Source organism: Syngnathus leptorhynchus, chromosome 7, assembly GCF_054491065.1.
Source record: "Syngnathus leptorhynchus isolate UIUO chromosome 7, UIUO_Slep, whole genome shotgun sequence".
Taxonomy (NCBI): domain Eukaryota; kingdom Metazoa; phylum Chordata; class Actinopteri; order Syngnathiformes; family Syngnathidae; genus Syngnathus; species Syngnathus leptorhynchus.
The window spans coordinates 2,002,487-2,018,735 of record NC_141201.1 but is presented as its reverse complement, the minus strand read 5'-3'; the positions used below and the strand labels follow the sequence as shown (position 1 = coordinate 2,018,735).

The following is a 16,249-nucleotide window of genomic DNA, read 5'->3' as shown; positions in this document are numbered from 1 at the left end:
CTGAAAATGGCGGTGTACCTAATGGAGTGTCCTTGTGACGTCACAGATCAAACAGCCAATCAGAAAGTGGGGGGTTGTTTGGGTGTGGCACTTTTCACTTTCATTTAAATTTTGACCATGATTTTTCCCTAATGAAGTGGCCTGTGATTAGGTACACCTGAAAATGGCGGTGTACCTAATGGAGTGTCCTTGTGACGTCACAGATCAAACAGCCAATCAGAAAGTGGGGGGTTGTTTGGGTGTGGCACTTTTCACTTTCGTTTAAATTTTGACCATGATTTTTCCCTAATGAAGTGGCCTGTGATTAGGTACACCTGAAAATGGCGGTGTACCTAATGGAGTGTCCTTGTGACGTCACAGATCAAACAGCCAATCAGAAAGTGGGGGGTTGTTTGGGTGTGGCACTTTTCACTTTCGTTTAAATTTTGACCATGATTTTTCCCTAATGAAGTGGCCTGTGATTAGGTACACCTGAAAATGGCGGTGTACCTAATGGAGTGTCCTTGTGACGTCACAGATCAAACAGCCAATCAGAAAGTGGGGGGTTGTTTGGGTGTGGCACTTTTCACTTTCATTTAAATTTTGACCATGATTTTTCCCTAATGAAGTGGCCTGTGATTAGGTACACCTGAAAATGGCGGTGTACCTAATGGAGTGTCCTTGTGACGTCACAGATCAAACAGCCAATCAGAAAGTGGGGGGTTGTTTGGGTGTGGCACTTTTCACTTTCGTTTAAATTTTGACCATGATTTTTCCCTAATGAAGTGGCCTGTGATTAGGTACACCTGAAAATGGCGGTGTACCTAATGGAGTGTCCTTGTGACGTCACAGATCAAACAGCCAATCAGAAAGTGGGGGGTTGTTTGGGTGTGGCACTTTTCACTTTCATTTAAATTTTGACCATGATTTTTCCCTAATGAAGTGGCCTGTGATTAGGTACACCTGAAAATGGCGGTGTACCTAATGGAGTGTCCTTGTGACGTCACAGATCAAACAGCCAATCAGAAAGTGGGGGGTTGTTTGGGTGTGGCACTTTTCACTTTCGTTTAAATTTTGACCATGATTTTTCCCTAATGAAGTGGCCTGTGATTAGGTACACCTGAAAATGGCGGTGTACCTAATGGAGTGTCCTTGTGACGTCACAGATCAAACAGCCAATCAGAAAGTGGGGGGTTGTTTGGGTGTGGCACTTTTCACTTTCATTTAAATTTTGACCATGATTTTTCCCTAATGAAGTGGCCTGTGATTAGGTACACCTGAAAATGGCGGTGTACCTAATGGAGTGTCCTTGTGACGTCACAGATCAAACAGCCAATCAGAAAGTGGGGGGTTGTTTGGGTGTGGCACTTTTCACTTTCGTTTAAATTTTGACCATGATTTTTCCCTAATGAAGTGGCCTGTGATTAGGTACACCTGAAAATGGCGGTGTACCTAATGGAGTGTCCTTGTGACGTCACAGATCAAACAGCCAATCAGAAAGTGGGGGGTTGTTTGGGTGTGGCACTTTTCACTTTCATTTAAATTTTGACCATGATTTTTCCCTAATGAAGTGGCCTGTGATTAGGTACACCTGAAAATGGCGGTGTACCTAATGGAGTGTCCTTGTGACGTCACAGATCAAACAGCCAATCAGAAAGTGGGGGGTTGTTTGGGTGTGGCACTTTTCACTTTCGTTTAAATTTTGACCATGATTTTTCCCTAATGAAGTGGCCTGTGATTAGGTACACCTGAAAATGGCGGTGTACCTAATGGAGTGTCCTTGTGACGTCACAGATCAAACAGCCAATCAGAAAGTGGGGGGTTGTTTGGGTGTGGCACTTTTCACTTTCGTTTAAATTTTGACCATGATTTTTCCCTAATGAAGTGGCCTGTGATTAGGTACACCTGAAAATGGCGGTGTACCTAATGGAGTGTCCTTGTGACGTCACAGATCAAACAGCCAATCAGAAAGTGGGGGGTTGTTTGGGTGTGGCACTTTTCACTTTCGTTTAAATTTTGACCATGATTTTTCCCTAATGAAGTGGCCTGTGATTAGGTACACCTGAAAATGGCGGTGTACCTAATGGAGTGTCCTTGTGACGTCACAGATCAAACAGCCAATCAGAAAGTGGGGGGTTGTTTGGGTGTGGCACTTTTCACTTTCATTTAAATTTTGACCATGATTTTTCCCTAATGAAGTGGCCTGTGATTAGGTACACCTGAAAATGGCGGTGTACCTAATGGAGTGTCCTTGTGACGTCACAGATCAAACAGCCAATCAGAAAGTGGGGGGTTGTTTGGGTGTGGCACTTTTCACTTTCGTTTAAATTTTGACCATGATTTTTCCCTAATGAAGTGGCCTGTGATTAGGTACACCTGAAAATGGCGGTGTACCTAATGGAGTGTCCTTGTGACGTCACAGATCAAACAGCCAATCAGAAAGTGGGGGGTTGTTTGGGTGTGGCACTTTTCACTTTCATTTAAATTTTGACCATGATTTTTCCCTAATGAAGTGGCCTGTGATTAGGTACACCTGAAAATGGCGGTGTACCTAATGGAGTGTCCTTGTGACGTCACAGATCAAACAGCCAATCAGAAAGTGGGGGGTTGTTTGGGTGTGGCACTTTTCACTTTCGTTTAAATTTTGACCATGATTTTTCCCTAATGAAGTGGCCTGTGATTAGGTACACCTGAAAATGGCGGTGTACCTAATGGAGTGTCCTTGTGACGTCACAGATCAAACAGCCAATCAGAAAGTGGGGGGTTGTTTGGGTGTGGCACTTTTCACTTTCATTTAAATTTTGACCATGATTTTTCCCTAATGAAGTGGCCTGTGATTAGGTACACCTGAAAATGGCGGTGTACCTAATGGAGTGTCCTTGTGACGTCACAGATCAAACAGCCAATCAGAAAGTGGGGGGTTGTTTGGGTGTGGCACTTTTCACTTTCGTTTAAATTTTGACCATGATTTTTCCCTAATGAAGTGGCCTGTGATTAGGTACACCTGAAAATGGCGGTGTACCTAATGGAGTGTCCTTGTGACGTCACAGATCAAACAGCCAATCAGAAAGTGGGGGGTTGTTTGGGTGTGGCACTTTTCACTTTCATTTAAATTTTGACCATGATTTTTCCCTAATGAAGTGGCCTGTGATTAGGTACACCTGAAAATGGCGGTGTACCTAATGGAGTGTCCTTGTGACGTCACAGATCAAACAGCCAATCAGAAAGTGGGGGGTTGTTTGGGTGTGGCACTTTTCACTTTCGTTTAAATTTTGACCATGATTTTTCCCTAATGAAGTGGCCTGTGATTAGGTACACCTGAAAATGGCGGTGTACCTAATGGAGTGTCCTTGTGACGTCACAGATCAAACAGCCAATCAGAAAGTGGGGGGTTGTTTGGGTGTGGCACTTTTCACTTTCGTTTAAATTTTGACCATGATTTTTCCCTAATGAAGTGGCCTGTGATTAGGTACACCTGAAAATGGCGGTGTACCTAATGGAGTGTCCTTGTGACGTCACAGATCAAACAGCCAATCAGAAAGTGGGGGGTTGTTTGGGTGTGGCACTTTTCACTTTCGTTTAAATTTTGACCATGATTTTTCCCTAATGAAGTGGCCTGTGATTAGGTACACCTGAAAATGGCGGTGTACCTAATGGAGTGTCCTTGTGACGTCACAGATCAAACAGCCAATCAGAAAGTGGGGGGTTGTTTGGGTGTGGCACTTTTCACTTTCATTTAAATTTTGACCATGATTTTTCCCTAATGAAGTGGCCTGTGATTAGGTACACCTGAAAATGGCGGTGTACCTAATGGAGTGTCCTTGTGACGTCACAGATCAAACAGCCAATCAGAAAGTGGGGGGTTGTTTGGGTGTGGCACTTTTCACTTTCGTTTAAATTTTGACCATGATTTTTCCCTAATGAAGTGGCCTGTGATTAGGTACACCTGAAAATGGCGGTGTACCTAATGGAGTGTCCTTGTGACGTCACAGATCAAACAGCCAATCAGAAAGTGGGGGGTTGTTTGGGTGTGGCACTTTTCACTTTCATTTAAATTTTGACCATGATTTTTCCCTAATGAAGTGGCCTGTGATTAGGTACACCTGAAAATGGCGGTGTACCTAATGGAGTGTCCTTGTGACGTCACAGATCAAACAGCCAATCAGAAAGTGGGGGGTTGTTTGGGTGTGGCACTTTTCACTTTCGTTTAAATTTTGACCATGATTTTTCCCTAATGAAGTGGCCTGTGATTAGGTACACCTGAAAATGGCGGTGTACCTAATGGAGTGTCCTTGTGACGTCACAGATCAAACAGCCAATCAGAAAGTGGGGGGTTGTTTGGGTGTGGCACTTTTCACTTTCATTTAAATTTTGACCATGATTTTTCCCTAATGAAGTGGCCTGTGATTAGGTACACCTGAAAATGGCGGTGTACCTAATGGAGTGTCCTTGTGACGTCACAGATCAAACAGCCAATCAGAAAGTGGGGGGTTGTTTGGGTGTGGCACTTTTCACTTTCGTTTAAATTTTGACCATGATTTTTCCCTAATGAAGTGGCCTGTGATTAGGTACACCTGAAAATGGCGGTGTACCTAATGGAGTGTCCTTGTGACGTCACAGATCAAACAGCCAATCAGAAAGTGGGGGGTTGTTTGGGTGTGGCACTTTTCACTTTCGTTTAAATTTTGACCATGATTTTTCCCTAATGAAGTGGCCTGTGATTAGGTACACCTGAAAATGGCGGTGTACCTAATGGAGTGTCCTTGTGACGTCACAGATCAAACAGCCAATCAGAAAGTGGGGGGTTGTTTGGGTGTGGCACTTTTCACTTTCGTTTAAATTTTGACCATGATTTTTCCCTAATGAAGTGGCCTGTGATTAGGTACACCTGAAAATGGCGGTGTACCTAATGGAGTGTCCTTGTGACGTCACAGATCAAACAGCCAATCAGAAAGTGGGGGGTTGTTTGGGTGTGGCACTTTTCACTTTCATTTAAATTTTGACCATGATTTTTCCCTAATGAAGTGGCCTGTGATTAGGTACACCTGAAAATGGCGGTGTACCTAATGGAGTGTCCTTGTGACGTCACAGATCAAACAGCCAATCAGAAAGTGGGGGGTTGTTTGGGTGTGGCACTTTTCACTTTCGTTTACACTTTGACCATGATTTTTCCCTAATGAAGTGGCCTGTGATTAGGTACACCTGAAAATGGCGGTGTACCTAATGGAGTGTCCTTGTGACGTCACAGATCAAACAGCCAATCAGAAAGTGGGGGGTTGTTTGGGTGTGGCACTTTTCACTTTCGTTTACACTTTGACCATGATTTTTCCCTAATGAAGTGGCCTGTGATTAGGTACACCTGAAAATGGCGGTGTACCTAATGGAGTGTCCTTGTGACGTCACAGATCAAACAGCCAATCAGAAAGTGGGGGGTTGTTTGGGTGTGGCACTTTTCACTTTCCGTGAAGCTTTGACCATAATTTTTGATTATTTGATTTATCAAACAAAAAAAACAAAAAAAAAGGATCAGTGTGTGTGTGCGGAACGATTTGTTGAACGATTCAATTGAACGAATCTTTTGAGTGAACAGATCCTAAAGATTCTGTTCACTTAAGGACTGGAATGCACATGACTAATAGGGAATTCCTTGCTGCCTGGGAAATCGTGATGAGAGGAATGTGGGATGCAAGTGACCCCTACTGGACAAAAAAATAACACAACACGGATAAAATTATTTATCCATCTCATCGTCCATCTAATCATCTAACATATCCGACATATCCGTGGGACGGTCGTAATTTCGATCTCTTTGTGTGTCTTAACGTGAAGAAATTGACAATAAAGCAGACTGACTTTTGAAAACTCAGAACTTAGAAAAATTTTTATTCGACATATTTCATCCGACATATAACATATCCAACCATTTGAAAGACGCTTCCAAAATGTTGCGGCATTAGAAAATAGGGCGCTGTCAAAAGTTGAGTCGGTGACGTCGGCCCCGTCTCACTTGAGGTCCAAATACAAATCAGAGCTCCTCATGGCGATGAGGCATGACATCTCCTTGACTCTCTTCATCATGTCCACGATCTGCTGGCCTTCCTCTCGAAGCACGTCTTGCACCACCTTCTTCTGCGGGCCGCTCAGCAAGATGGAGGCCCGGCCGGGGGCTTCGCCGGCAGCCAAGGGCGCATCCTTGTCCACCTGTGTCTTCTGGTACTCCATCTTCATTTTCACCTGCTTGATGCAGATGTCCAGGTGGCGCAGTTGCTCGCTCATGGCCTGTAGCTCCTTGCGCATGTCCTTCTCGCTGTTGGACAGGATGGGCAGGCGGCTCTGCTGGCCGGCCAGCGTGCGCTTGATGCGCTCGGCCAAGGCCTCCTGCCGGTACTTGGCGTCCTCGTACTTGTCCGCCAGCCGCTCGGCCGTCTCGCGCAGGCTCCGGCGCTCCTCTCGGCACTGGGCCATCTCCTCCAGCTGCTTGGCCCGCTGGCCTCGCAGCAGCTTGACGCGCTTCTGGAGCTCCTCGCGCGCCATGTCCTGCTTCAGGATGTACTCCTCACGGAACACCTGCGTGGCTCGGCTCAGGAGTTGAAGGCGTTCCTGTGGTGACGGCTCCCCATCGCCGGCCTGAAAGAAGAAAAATGTCAATCAGTCACAGAACACTTGTGGTTGTCAAACGTTTGGCATCAAGGACAGTAAGCCATGACCAGCAATAAAATGCAATACAAAGTGCAAATTTGCAATGTTATTCTTTTACACCACTAGAGGGAGCTCCCATATCAATTATTATTTTTTTAATTGTTTGCTGAGAAGAGAAAGGGCCATGCACCACCTCAACTAAAGACTTGCCTTGAGCAGTAGTGGGTTGGCGGAGCTCCTCGCCAGGATGTTGCGGACGTGCTGCTCAAAGGAGCTCCCCGCCAGGCCCCGTAGGGGCGAGCTGCCCGAGCCCGGGTTGGACTGTGTGCACAGCAGCGGAGGCGAGGGCGCCCGTACGGAGCTCAGCAACGGCAGCAGGATGCACTCGTAGGATGCGCTGACGCAGATCATGGTGGCGCCCAGCGCCAGGTCCGCCACGATGAGGAAGCCCTGCACCGGCGCCGGGCGGCTGCTGGCCAGGGGCCGCGTGCACACGATGTGTTCAACGGCGCAACGGCGCTCGGCCGCCAGCTCGGGCAGGCCGTCCTTGTCGTCGTCGCCCGCGTGCAGGAAGGTCTGCAGCTTGTCCAGCCAGATGAGGCCCACGCTGTGCACGCCCGCCTCGTGGGTGCAGTGGTAGCGCCGCGGGCACAGCGCGTCCCGGTGGAGTCGGATGGGGCAGGAAAAGTCCGACTCTTCCTCGGCGTTGTCACCCGGCGCTACCCTCAGGGTGAGTTCCAGCTCCACGCACTCAAACACGTAGAGGGCCGGCACCCCGCCTGCTATCCACCTACAATTGGAAAAAACCACAGCGATTTTCAATTTGAAATCGATGCAAATTTACTCAATTGAAGGAATTAACCGGTATTTTGGGAACCCAATGGGAATCAATCACGAAATGAGAAAATAGAAGTTAGACCTGACCGATGATTAGAAAGAACGTTTTTGGGGGAGGGTTACATGCCATGGAAAACCAGCCGAAACTTTCCAGCCCTTTATCCAGGAATGCTCCATCCCATCGCAAGCCGATTGTCCTCACCTGGGCACCGTGTCATCGTCATCCTCAGACTCCAGCACCACGCAGTGGTACAGCTTGCCCGTCTCCGTGGCGATGACCAGGATGCTGGGCACGCACGGCAGGCAGAGGATCGCGCAGGCGTCGTAGCCGTAGTTGTCCTCGGCCGCCGGGTACATGGGCAGGGGGCCGACGCGCTTGCTCACGCTCACCCTATTCGTCTGGCTGGTGTGGCACAGGTAGGTCTCGCCGTTCTCGTAGAGGATGTAGAGCGGGTAGACGGGCCTTTCCCTGACGTGGGTCACCGGGCCAAAGTCGAAGGCCACGGCGATCTCTCCCAGCGAGGCCGCATAGGAGCGGGCAGTTGCGCGGAGGTTGCCGCCGTCGTCATCAGACACCTGCACCACTTTGACAGGGGCCAGAGGGGCCCGCAAGCCATAAAAGCGGATGGTGTTGTCCGACGTCAGCAGCACTAGCATCGGCTCCCCGGTGTCGCTCGGGTACCAGGCCGCCTGGCGCAGACTCACTGACGGCGAGCTGGTAAAGAAGCGTTCGGCCACCGGGGTAGTCCTGCAGTTGACACGGCTGCTTCCGCCCTCGAACTCTGACCTCTTGCCCCATCGTTGCGGGAGCTCCAGCACCGTGGCGCCACGCTGGCCCACCAGCGCGACGTGGCCATGCGTGGGGCTGAGGAGAAGCTGGCACACAGGGAAGCGAGGCGGGTTGATGCACAGCAGCGTCTGGAAGCTCCCGCCGTGCTCCTCCGCGACGTTCAACTGGCGTAGGTTGGTCGTGTAAAAGACGCGCTCCACGTCGTCCCATAAGAAAAAATCGGCCCCCAGACAAAAGGTGAGGTTCTTAGCGAGCGCTCGCTCTGAAGTCTTGGGCTCCGAGTCCAACCCGTCACGTACTTTCTTGAAAATATCGTGGTTTGCCAAACTGTTGAGCCAGCGGTCCGTACCGAACGCCGCCATCTTGATAAGTTTTCAAAGCAGAAAGGGGCGGAGCTTCATACATATAGGACGTACATAGATATAGCTCCACTATCAGATTGCTCGGGTGCTGAGATGCGTCAGCGCCGCCATATTTGATGTGTCAGATCTGCCAAAACGTCATATAAGGTCACTTTCCCACATCCAATATGGCGGACAAATCGACGCCTGTTTTGATACCTGAAACGTTGCTTGTGGGAAGCTCTTGGTAGTTTTACGACACACGTCTGCCGCATTCCGTCGGCCGGTGTCGTACTGTAATTTGCAGAATCACCATGGCGTTGAGGGAGACAGCGGGGCTGTATGATACGCTTAAAGCAGAGTGGAACAAGAAAAGCCCCAATCTTAGTAAATGTGGCGAACTACTCACTAAACTCAAGGTACAGCTCTGCGATTAGGACTGTTATTTTTAAATACTTGGAGTGGAACCTGTAACGACTGTTTTTTTTTTTTTACGTGTCGTGAGCTATCGGAAGGCTAAGCTTGCTAGCTGGGATATGTTGAGGCTTGACTTAATTAAAACGTGCCAAGTGGTATTTATTTGATACGTCATTTCGCAAGGATATGTATAAAACGTACACAAAGTGTTGTTGTTAGGGTTCAAATGTTTGCCAAATGTGTGTAATATCTAGTTGACGTTCGTGTATACGTTTCTCGTATTGTCCGATGATTTTTCAAATTCAAGCATTTGTTGATTAATTTTCCCTATTAACTGTATTTAGCAATGGTGGCATATCCATGTTTATATTTTTACAGGTGTCATTACTAGAACTGAACTTTCTACCCACAAGCGGCTCCACGTTCACCAAGCAGCAGCTTATTTTAGCTCGTGAGTATTTTCTTATGATTTATACCTGTAATTATTATAAATTAAGATTTATCCTGATCATGTCATTATTCCCCCCCAGGTGATGTTCTCGAAATTGGAGCCTTGTGGAGTATCCTGAAAAAAGACATCCCCTCTTTTGAGAGATACATGGCCCAGCTCAAGTGCTACTACTTTGACTACAAGTAATGCTTTCCATTTTTGTTTTTAATTCTAAAATCAATGTTTTCAATGATGAAGATGACTGACACCTACCTCCTATTGATTTGCTGTCTAGGGAGGAGCTACCGGAAGCGGCCTACATGCACCAGATTTTGGGACTCAACCTGCTCTTCCTGCTCTCGCAGAACCGTGTGTCCGAGTTCCACACGGAGCTGGAACGGCTTAGTGCACGTGACATTCAGACCAACGTGTATATCAGGCATCCTGTGTCCTTAGAGCAGGTAAGATGGAATGATTTGATTCACTGTATGTTTTCTTAAATAATCGGCAGAAATGATCTATATTGGATGGGCCCTCTCAATAATGACGTTGGTCTCTTGCTGTCTTTTCTAGTACTTAATGGAGGGAAGCTACAACAAGGTGTTCCTGGCCAAAGGCAACATTCCGGCAGAGAGCTATACCTTCTTTATCGACATCCTGCTCGACACCATTCGGTAAGGAAAGCCGCGCTTTCTTCTCATTTGTTTCACTCTAAAGAGGAGAAAACAAAGACAGAGGTACCTTGAGTCAGTTAAAAAGCATTTTTTTTTTTTTTCAAATTCATTATTTTTTTTTTTTTTAAAAGGTTTTTCAGAACAAATTGCACTCTTAAGTCAAGGTACCACTGTGCCACGGACATGACGACAAAAACGAAAAAGCGTTGTTTTTTTTTCCATGCAGGGACGAGATCGCCGGCTGCATCGAGAAAGCCTACGAGCAAATTCAATTTACCGAGGCCACACGCGTGCTTTTCTTCACGTCATCAAAAAAGATGACAGAGTACGCCAAAAAGGTACCTGTGCTTTTTTTTACTGTGCAAAAAAATTAATAAATATGCACAGTCACCAGGAACTGATGTCAACCCAACTCACAGCGCGACGCTCACGCGCGCACAGATCGGCCAACTGACTTGATTCCATTCTCTGATGTCAATTTTCTGGGAACTGAACCTTCTGTCATTGTCCTTTAGCGCGGCTGGACCTTGAACGCGGCCGGTTGCTACTCGTTCAGCAGTCAGCAGCAGCGCACGGAGGAGGTCAGCATCCCGTCCACGGAGTTGGCGCAGCAGGTCATCGAGTACGCCAGGCAACTGGAGATGATCGTTTGAGCAAACAGGACAAAGTGTAATACGTTCAGATTGTTATTGCCTTTTTTTTTTTTTTTTTTACCCCAAACTTACTGACGTTTATTGTCTTTTTACAATGACACCTGATGTTGTCTGTCTTGTAAAATTCAAACAGAACCCCTCCTTATTGTAATTAACTTCATTAAAAAGAGAGAAAAAAAATCAAACTTGCTGGTTTTACTTGCCTCTTAATGCCACACCTCTTCATTTTTACTGCAGAAATAAAATACGTCAAATGCTGGAAAAATGCTTGTTCTGTCCACCAAAATATTTTGAAGGATTCATCAATAAAAAGTGTCATTCCAAACACAGGAAAGGTTTAAGGATGCAAAGCGGGTCTAAGTGAGGAAAGTAGGATACAACCAACAAAGAAGACAGAAAAGTGGGGGGAAAAGCAATTTAAAGACACATAAATTAGTCAAGGAAAACATGAAATGAAGAAAGGAGGAAAAAGAGAATGTCAGAAAAAAAGCACTGCTACGATGCTTGAAAGTAAAGGAAGCATAGACACATGAATAAAGAGCAGGTATTACAGAAAGAAAAAAAGCATGAATCAAAAGAGCATTTGAGGGGAGGAAGGATCCCACACCGTATACCTACTTTTGTCCAAATCCCCACCTTAGTCTTGTGTGAATGGACGGCGCTGTCCATGGTGCTGTTGCCTTCGCTCTCCTCATCATCCCGTCGCGCGCGCACGCACGCCCGCTCCACGCGTAGCCATCCCACTGTGCCTCACATGGCCGCGCCGCGTGCACGAGCCTGTCAATGATTAGTGCGGATGTGCAGCAGGTAGCGCGGGAGAGAGAGAGAGAGGACGAAAGGAGGGAGGGAGGGAGGGAGGGAGGGAGGAAGGGACCGAGGGAGGGAGGGAGGGAGGGAGGGAGGATGCTGCCAGCGGAAAATGGCTGCTGCAACCTCCAGCCTGTCCTGATCGGCCGAGACGACGTCGAGGAGGCCCCGGCGGAGAAGAGGCCGACTGCGGGGAGGTGAGCGAGCGGATGCGGGGACGATGTGAGCCCCATCGGCGTGTGTTTGCTGCGAGGAGGCTGAGCACAGCGAGAGGAGAGCCCGCGGTGGGCTCCGGCGAGCGGGCAACGGCGAGCCATGGAGGGCGAGTAAGTCCCCCGGAATGAAGAGCGCGATGTGATTTTTTTTTAAAGGGAAATTAGGATCATCATTATGACTAAAAACAACAGCAAACAAGCAAAGCTACGTGCATTCATGTCTGCCGATGCATTCTTCCTATTATTTGGTGTTCCGAAAGCCGCCTACATGTTCATTAACACGTCATCTATACATGAATGAAAAGGGACATGCATGCAGCACTAGCAGGCAAAAGAAATCACAACGACAAGGTGAACAACTACGTGGCTCGACGTGATAGAAAGGAAGGATAAAAGGAAGGAGGCAAAAAGAAAACAGCAAAAATAGCGAGTTTGTCTTTCCAGGAGGGGAGGATGAGGAGGAGGGAGGGAGGGAGCGTCGCGCCATTCAAGGCGAGAGGCGTCGTGATTTTTTTTCTTATCAACGTGTCTCAGCCTTTCATTATGATTTTTTAAAGCCAAACTTTATGAATGAAATGTGATTTCCCCCCCTCCCCTTTCTTCCCTCCCCCCACCGCACATCCTCATCATGATCTCTCCTTCTCCCCATCGCGCCTTTTCTTATTCCAAAAAAAAAAAAAAAAAAAACCAGCAGCAACCTCGCCTTGCTTTTTGCTCCATTCATAAAAAAACAACATATATGTCTTCTTAATGGCTTGCAGGGGCAGGGGCGGGATGGAAAAGAGGAGGGAGAAAGGAAGGGAGGGAGGAGGGAAGGGGGGAAAGCGTCGTCTGATGGAATTATCGCGATGTTTTCTGACGAAAAAAAAAAAAAACCCCGTGCGCGCGCACACGGCGTTCATTGATGTGTAGCTGGGGAAACGCTTATTCTTCCCCCTTGTGATTTTTCCCATTTTCTTACTTGGCACCTGAACGTCGCATATATGCACGGCCTGTGTTCGGAATCATTCATTCATACGCGCTATAGCAATGGACTCCATAGTTCATTATGAAATTTCACGTATAATAGGCTACATTGGGCTGAACCATTTAGAACAATAGTCTGATATTGACCCGCCCAATAATACGATTGTGAATCGTGATTTTATTCAAGGACTTTGTCCTATGTTTTTTTTTTTAAACCAATTATTCTGCATCAATATCAGATTTATTATACATAAATGTTTTGGTTATATGCAAAGTGGTGGACTACATACTCAAATTCTCTTTGGCAGCTAAAACAGGACATCCGAGTATACCTGCTTTGTTGAAAATGGATCGCTCGGACAACGTAATAAATTAGCATGTATAATTAGCAATTGTCAAGATGTTGGTGGCATCACTATGTCATGGCAATTAAGTCTGAAAGAGCTGAGACTTGCCGTAAAGTCGGAGAGACAAGTCTAGCCAGCCCTCATCACATTTAAGGGCCAAATTGAAAAGAAAAGGCGGCCCGGGTATTAAAATTCCTGCATTATTTGTTCAGATTTTATTTTATTTTTAAATTGGCGGCGTGTTCCCGTCAAGCATTGCACGGGCAACTGTTGGGTGGCTTTACTTGTCTTCCCGAGCGTGCACACCAAAAAAATGTTTTTTTTTTTTTTTTTAATTATTCGACCGTGGTCACGCTCTCACCAAGCATCTCACGTTGTCTTTTCCCGCCTCCTCCAGCGTGCGTGTTCGAGCCGTGGTGATGACACGTGACGACTCCAGCGGCGGCTGGGTGCCCCTTGGCGGGGGCGGCCTCAGTCACGTGGTGATATGCAAGGGGCGAAGCCACAAGCGGAGAGAGTACGTCATCCGCGGGGAAAGGCTGCGGGACCGAGCGGTGAGCACAATTACAAGAGGATTTTCTCATTTTGGGCTGGGCTTGGAATATTTGCATGCAAAAAGTTTGGAATGGAGGCCAACTGGTTGTCTAAGGTTATGAATTGAAATGACTATAAATACAAAAAGGGGCGTGGCCTAGTGGCGACATCTGGAGCTGGAGTCATGTTATTTCAGCAGGAGCATCTGGATGAGAGTGATGGTCGACAGCAGGTCCTTGCAGATGTTTCCACTCTTTGCAAATTACAGAGAGACCTGCATGAACGAGAAACTCCACAGACATGTTGAGATCACTTGCTTGTTTGTGTGTGTGTGTGTTTAGCCGGTGCTGGAGTGTTCTGTGCAAAGGGGGCTGGTCTACAACAAGGTGAATCCCATCTTTCATCACTGGCGGGTGGACGAGCGCAAGTTTGGTCTGACCTTCCAGAGTCCCGCAGACGCCATCTCCTTCGAGAAGGGTCTGCAGGCAATCATCGACAAGCTGGACCGAGGTGGGCGTGCACCCCCGCTAAGCTTTAGTCTCTAGTATTCAAAGAAAAGTCACTCTGATGCATTTTAGGCTCAGACTCGCCCTCGTCATCAACGCCGGAGGAGGCGGACACCGAGGACGACGGACAAGCTGTGAGTGTTTTTTTGTTTTGCTTCCGGATTACGTCCTGCGACAGGACTATGGGACGCCGTCAATATTTGGTGGAATCACGCAATGATGCGTGACCTCTGTCAGTCCCATACAGGTAGCGAGTCGTCGTCAAACAGCAGGAAGGAGATGCTACCCAAGCCCATCACCATCGTGACCAGCGAGTCATCCTCCACCTGCTTCGTGCGGGCCGACGAGTTTGCTTTTACGTCCGGCGGAACCACGCAGACGCCGGCTCAGGTAGGATGCGGTTCCATTTGGGAGGGTCAAACGCCAAGCAAAAAAAAAAAAAGGATCTAAGTAGGTTCAGGGCAGGCAGTGGGTAAAGTGGGGTAACTTTACACCTGAAAGTGCTGCGTTGGTTGCGGCCGTGCAGGAAGTGAAACCAAGATGAAAGTGACCTCTACTCAAGTGAAATGCGATGCCGATTGAGACGTGCTAGCGGCGGGCTGTTGCCTTCCTGACTCCGTAACTCGACACCCTCTCTGCAGATCCACGCCAGGCCGGGGCAATACCAGCTCTCGCAAATGACCAGCGCCTTGAATCCCCCGTCACCGCCACCGCCCCCGCCTCCGGCGCCACCGTCCCCTCCCGCGGGCCCGCCGGCCTCGTCGCCTCTGTCCCCCCTCTCGCCCACCATTTCCCTGCTGGAGGAGGGCGACCTGCGCAGCGTGGATCCCTGCAAGGACCTGTGGGGGTCCCGAGGATACGAGGACTATCGACGAGCCGGAGCCACCAGGACTATGGTCGGGGGGCTGACCGGGGGAGTGGTCGTAGGTAGCGGGGGGAGCCTCCAGGACAAGTCGGAGCTGTGCGTGGTCCGTTTTGAGAAGGAGATGTCCGGGTTGGGGACGGCGGGCTGCGACGTCACAGTGAGTCTGGACAGCAAGGCGGCCCAGCGTCTGTCCTCGCCTTCGCCCACCAGCGTGTCCATCCCCAACGCTGTGTCGGGCGTGTCCTCAGGGGCCGGCTCCCCCCAGGAGACCGGCAAAGGCTCCCCCTCGCCCTGCTGCATCCACACCTCCCTGGCCACGCCCCGCTCGCGGACTCGGAAGAGGGGCGGCGCCTGCGGGGACCCGGGCGCCATCTCCCCGGACGACGACAGCCCGTGCCCGCAGGCGTCGTCGTCGTGCTCGTCCCGCTGCGTGTACTGCCGCTCTGTGTTCAGCGCCTCGGAGAACGGTCGGGGCCGCTGCAGGGACGCCCCCGACCCGGCCCTGCACTGCCTGCGCCAGTGGACCTGCGTCTGGTGCGCCGAGAGCCTGCTCTACCACTGCATGTCGGACTCCGAGGGCGAGTTCTGGGAGCCGTGCTCGTGCGAGGACTCCATGGGGGGCCACCCGCACCCCCTGTGTTGCGCTCGCTGGCTGGCTCTGGTGGCCCTGTCGCTCTTCGTGCCCTGCATGTGCTGCTACCTGCCTTTGCGCGCCTGCCTGCGTTGCGGCGAGAGGTGCGGCTGCTGCGGGGGAAAGCACAAGGCGGTCCGATGAGACCGGATGTGAGGCGGGATGCGATGGGGGGGGGTGGGTGGTAGGTAGGGGGTCGTCCCCTCGACGTGAGCCGAACCTCCCGAGCCACCCCCCGTCCCCAAAGCCTTCCGCTGCATTCCGCTCTTTCTCTTTTCAACCCGGGGGGCCTTCTTGTACTGGGGGTGCATCGCACTCAGACCACCTTTCATGGAGCCTTTCATTGCGGATCTACGCCGACGCTCAGTCGGCGAACCCCGAGACTTAACGCAAGAACGAGGGTGCGTTAAGGTTTCGAAATGTCCGTCAAGAGGGAAAAACATTTTTTGGACACTCCCCAACTTATGAACAAGTGAGAGGTGACTCATATTTTGCTGGTCATAATATTTAGATTTTTTATTTTTTTTTAAATTGATTGTCGAGCCTGGGTTTTCAACCTTTATCATGCCAAGGCACATATTTTATTATACTACAAAATCTCATGGCACGCCGCCAAAC

The 16,249-nt window shown here is 49.1% G+C and overlaps 3 protein-coding genes across 4 annotated transcripts; 2 read left to right on the top strand and 1 right to left on the bottom strand.

Moving 5' to 3' along the window:
* Positions 1 to 5,832: 5,832 nt before the first annotated feature.
* Positions 5,833 to 11,563, bottom strand: nup88 (nucleoporin 88). Of its 2 annotated transcripts, XM_085915962.1 has the most exons (6): positions 10,603 to 11,563; positions 9,707 to 10,144; positions 8,806 to 8,936; positions 7,658 to 8,734; positions 6,829 to 7,408; positions 5,833 to 6,606 (listed from the first exon to the last, which is right to left on the bottom strand). In XM_085915962.1, exons 4-6 carry the CDS (start codon positions 8,605 to 8,607, stop codon positions 5,983 to 5,985), a joined length of 2,154 nt encoding a protein of 717 aa, XP_085772088.1. In that variant the 5' UTR covers positions 8,608 to 8,734; positions 8,806 to 8,936; positions 9,707 to 10,144; positions 10,603 to 11,563; the 3' UTR covers positions 5,833 to 5,982. The 2 variants fall into 2 exon arrangements, with proteins under 2 accessions (XP_085772088.1, XP_085772089.1); XM_085915963.1 differs by lacking the exons at positions 9,707 to 10,144; positions 10,603 to 11,563 and having other exon boundaries at positions 8,806 to 9,611.
* psmd8 (proteasome 26S subunit, non-ATPase 8) lies at positions 8,775 to 10,945 on the top strand. Its single transcript, XM_085915965.1, has 7 exons — positions 8,775 to 9,005; positions 9,382 to 9,454; positions 9,534 to 9,636; positions 9,729 to 9,894; positions 10,007 to 10,107; positions 10,334 to 10,445; positions 10,623 to 10,945. The coding sequence occupies exons 1-7, from the start codon at positions 8,901 to 8,903 to the stop codon at positions 10,758 to 10,760; spliced, it is 798 nt and encodes a 265-aa protein (XP_085772091.1). The 5' UTR covers positions 8,775 to 8,900; the 3' UTR covers positions 10,761 to 10,945.
* A 136-nt stretch (positions 11,564 to 11,699) lies between the features above and the next one.
* spred3 (sprouty related EVH1 domain containing 3) lies at positions 11,700 to 15,775 on the top strand. The gene is made up of 6 exons (XM_085915964.1): positions 11,700 to 11,893; positions 13,493 to 13,649; positions 13,971 to 14,139; positions 14,208 to 14,269; positions 14,373 to 14,525; positions 14,777 to 15,775. Exons 1-6 carry the CDS (start codon positions 11,883 to 11,885, stop codon positions 15,773 to 15,775), a joined length of 1,551 nt encoding a protein of 516 aa, XP_085772090.1. The 5' UTR covers positions 11,700 to 11,882.
* Positions 15,776 to 16,249: the final 474 nt, after the last annotated feature.

Excerpts from the sequence above, each read along its gene's own strand:
- spred3 (XM_085915964.1), top strand. Across the intron at positions 14,140-14,207 it reads CATCGACAAGCTGGACCGAG|GCTCAGACTCGCCCTCGTCA; the intron begins GTGGGCGTGCAC and ends GATGCATTTTAG. Across the intron at positions 14,270-14,372 it reads CCGAGGACGACGGACAAGCT|TCCCATACAGGTAGCGAGTC; the intron begins GTGAGTGTTTTT and ends GACCTCTGTCAG.
- nup88 (XM_085915962.1), bottom strand. The coding sequence starts at position 8,607 with ATGGCGGCGTTCGGTACGGACCGCTGGCTCAACAGTTTGGCAAACCAC. Across the intron at positions 7,409-7,657 it reads GACGATGACACGGTGCCCAG|GTGGATAGCAGGCGGGGTGC; the intron begins GTGAGGACAATC and ends TTCCAATTGTAG. Across the intron at positions 6,607-6,828 it reads CCAACCCACTACTGCTCAAG|GCCGGCGATGGGGAGCCGTC; the intron begins GCAAGTCTTTAG and ends TTCTTCTTTCAG.
- psmd8 (XM_085915965.1), top strand. The coding sequence starts at position 8,901 with ATGGCGTTGAGGGAGACAGCGGGGCTGTATGATACGCTTAAAGCAGAG. Across the intron at positions 9,006-9,381 it reads AACTACTCACTAAACTCAAG|GTGTCATTACTAGAACTGAA; the intron begins GTACAGCTCTGC and ends ATATTTTTACAG. Across the intron at positions 10,446-10,622 it reads TGACAGAGTACGCCAAAAAG|CGCGGCTGGACCTTGAACGC; the intron begins GTACCTGTGCTT and ends ATTGTCCTTTAG.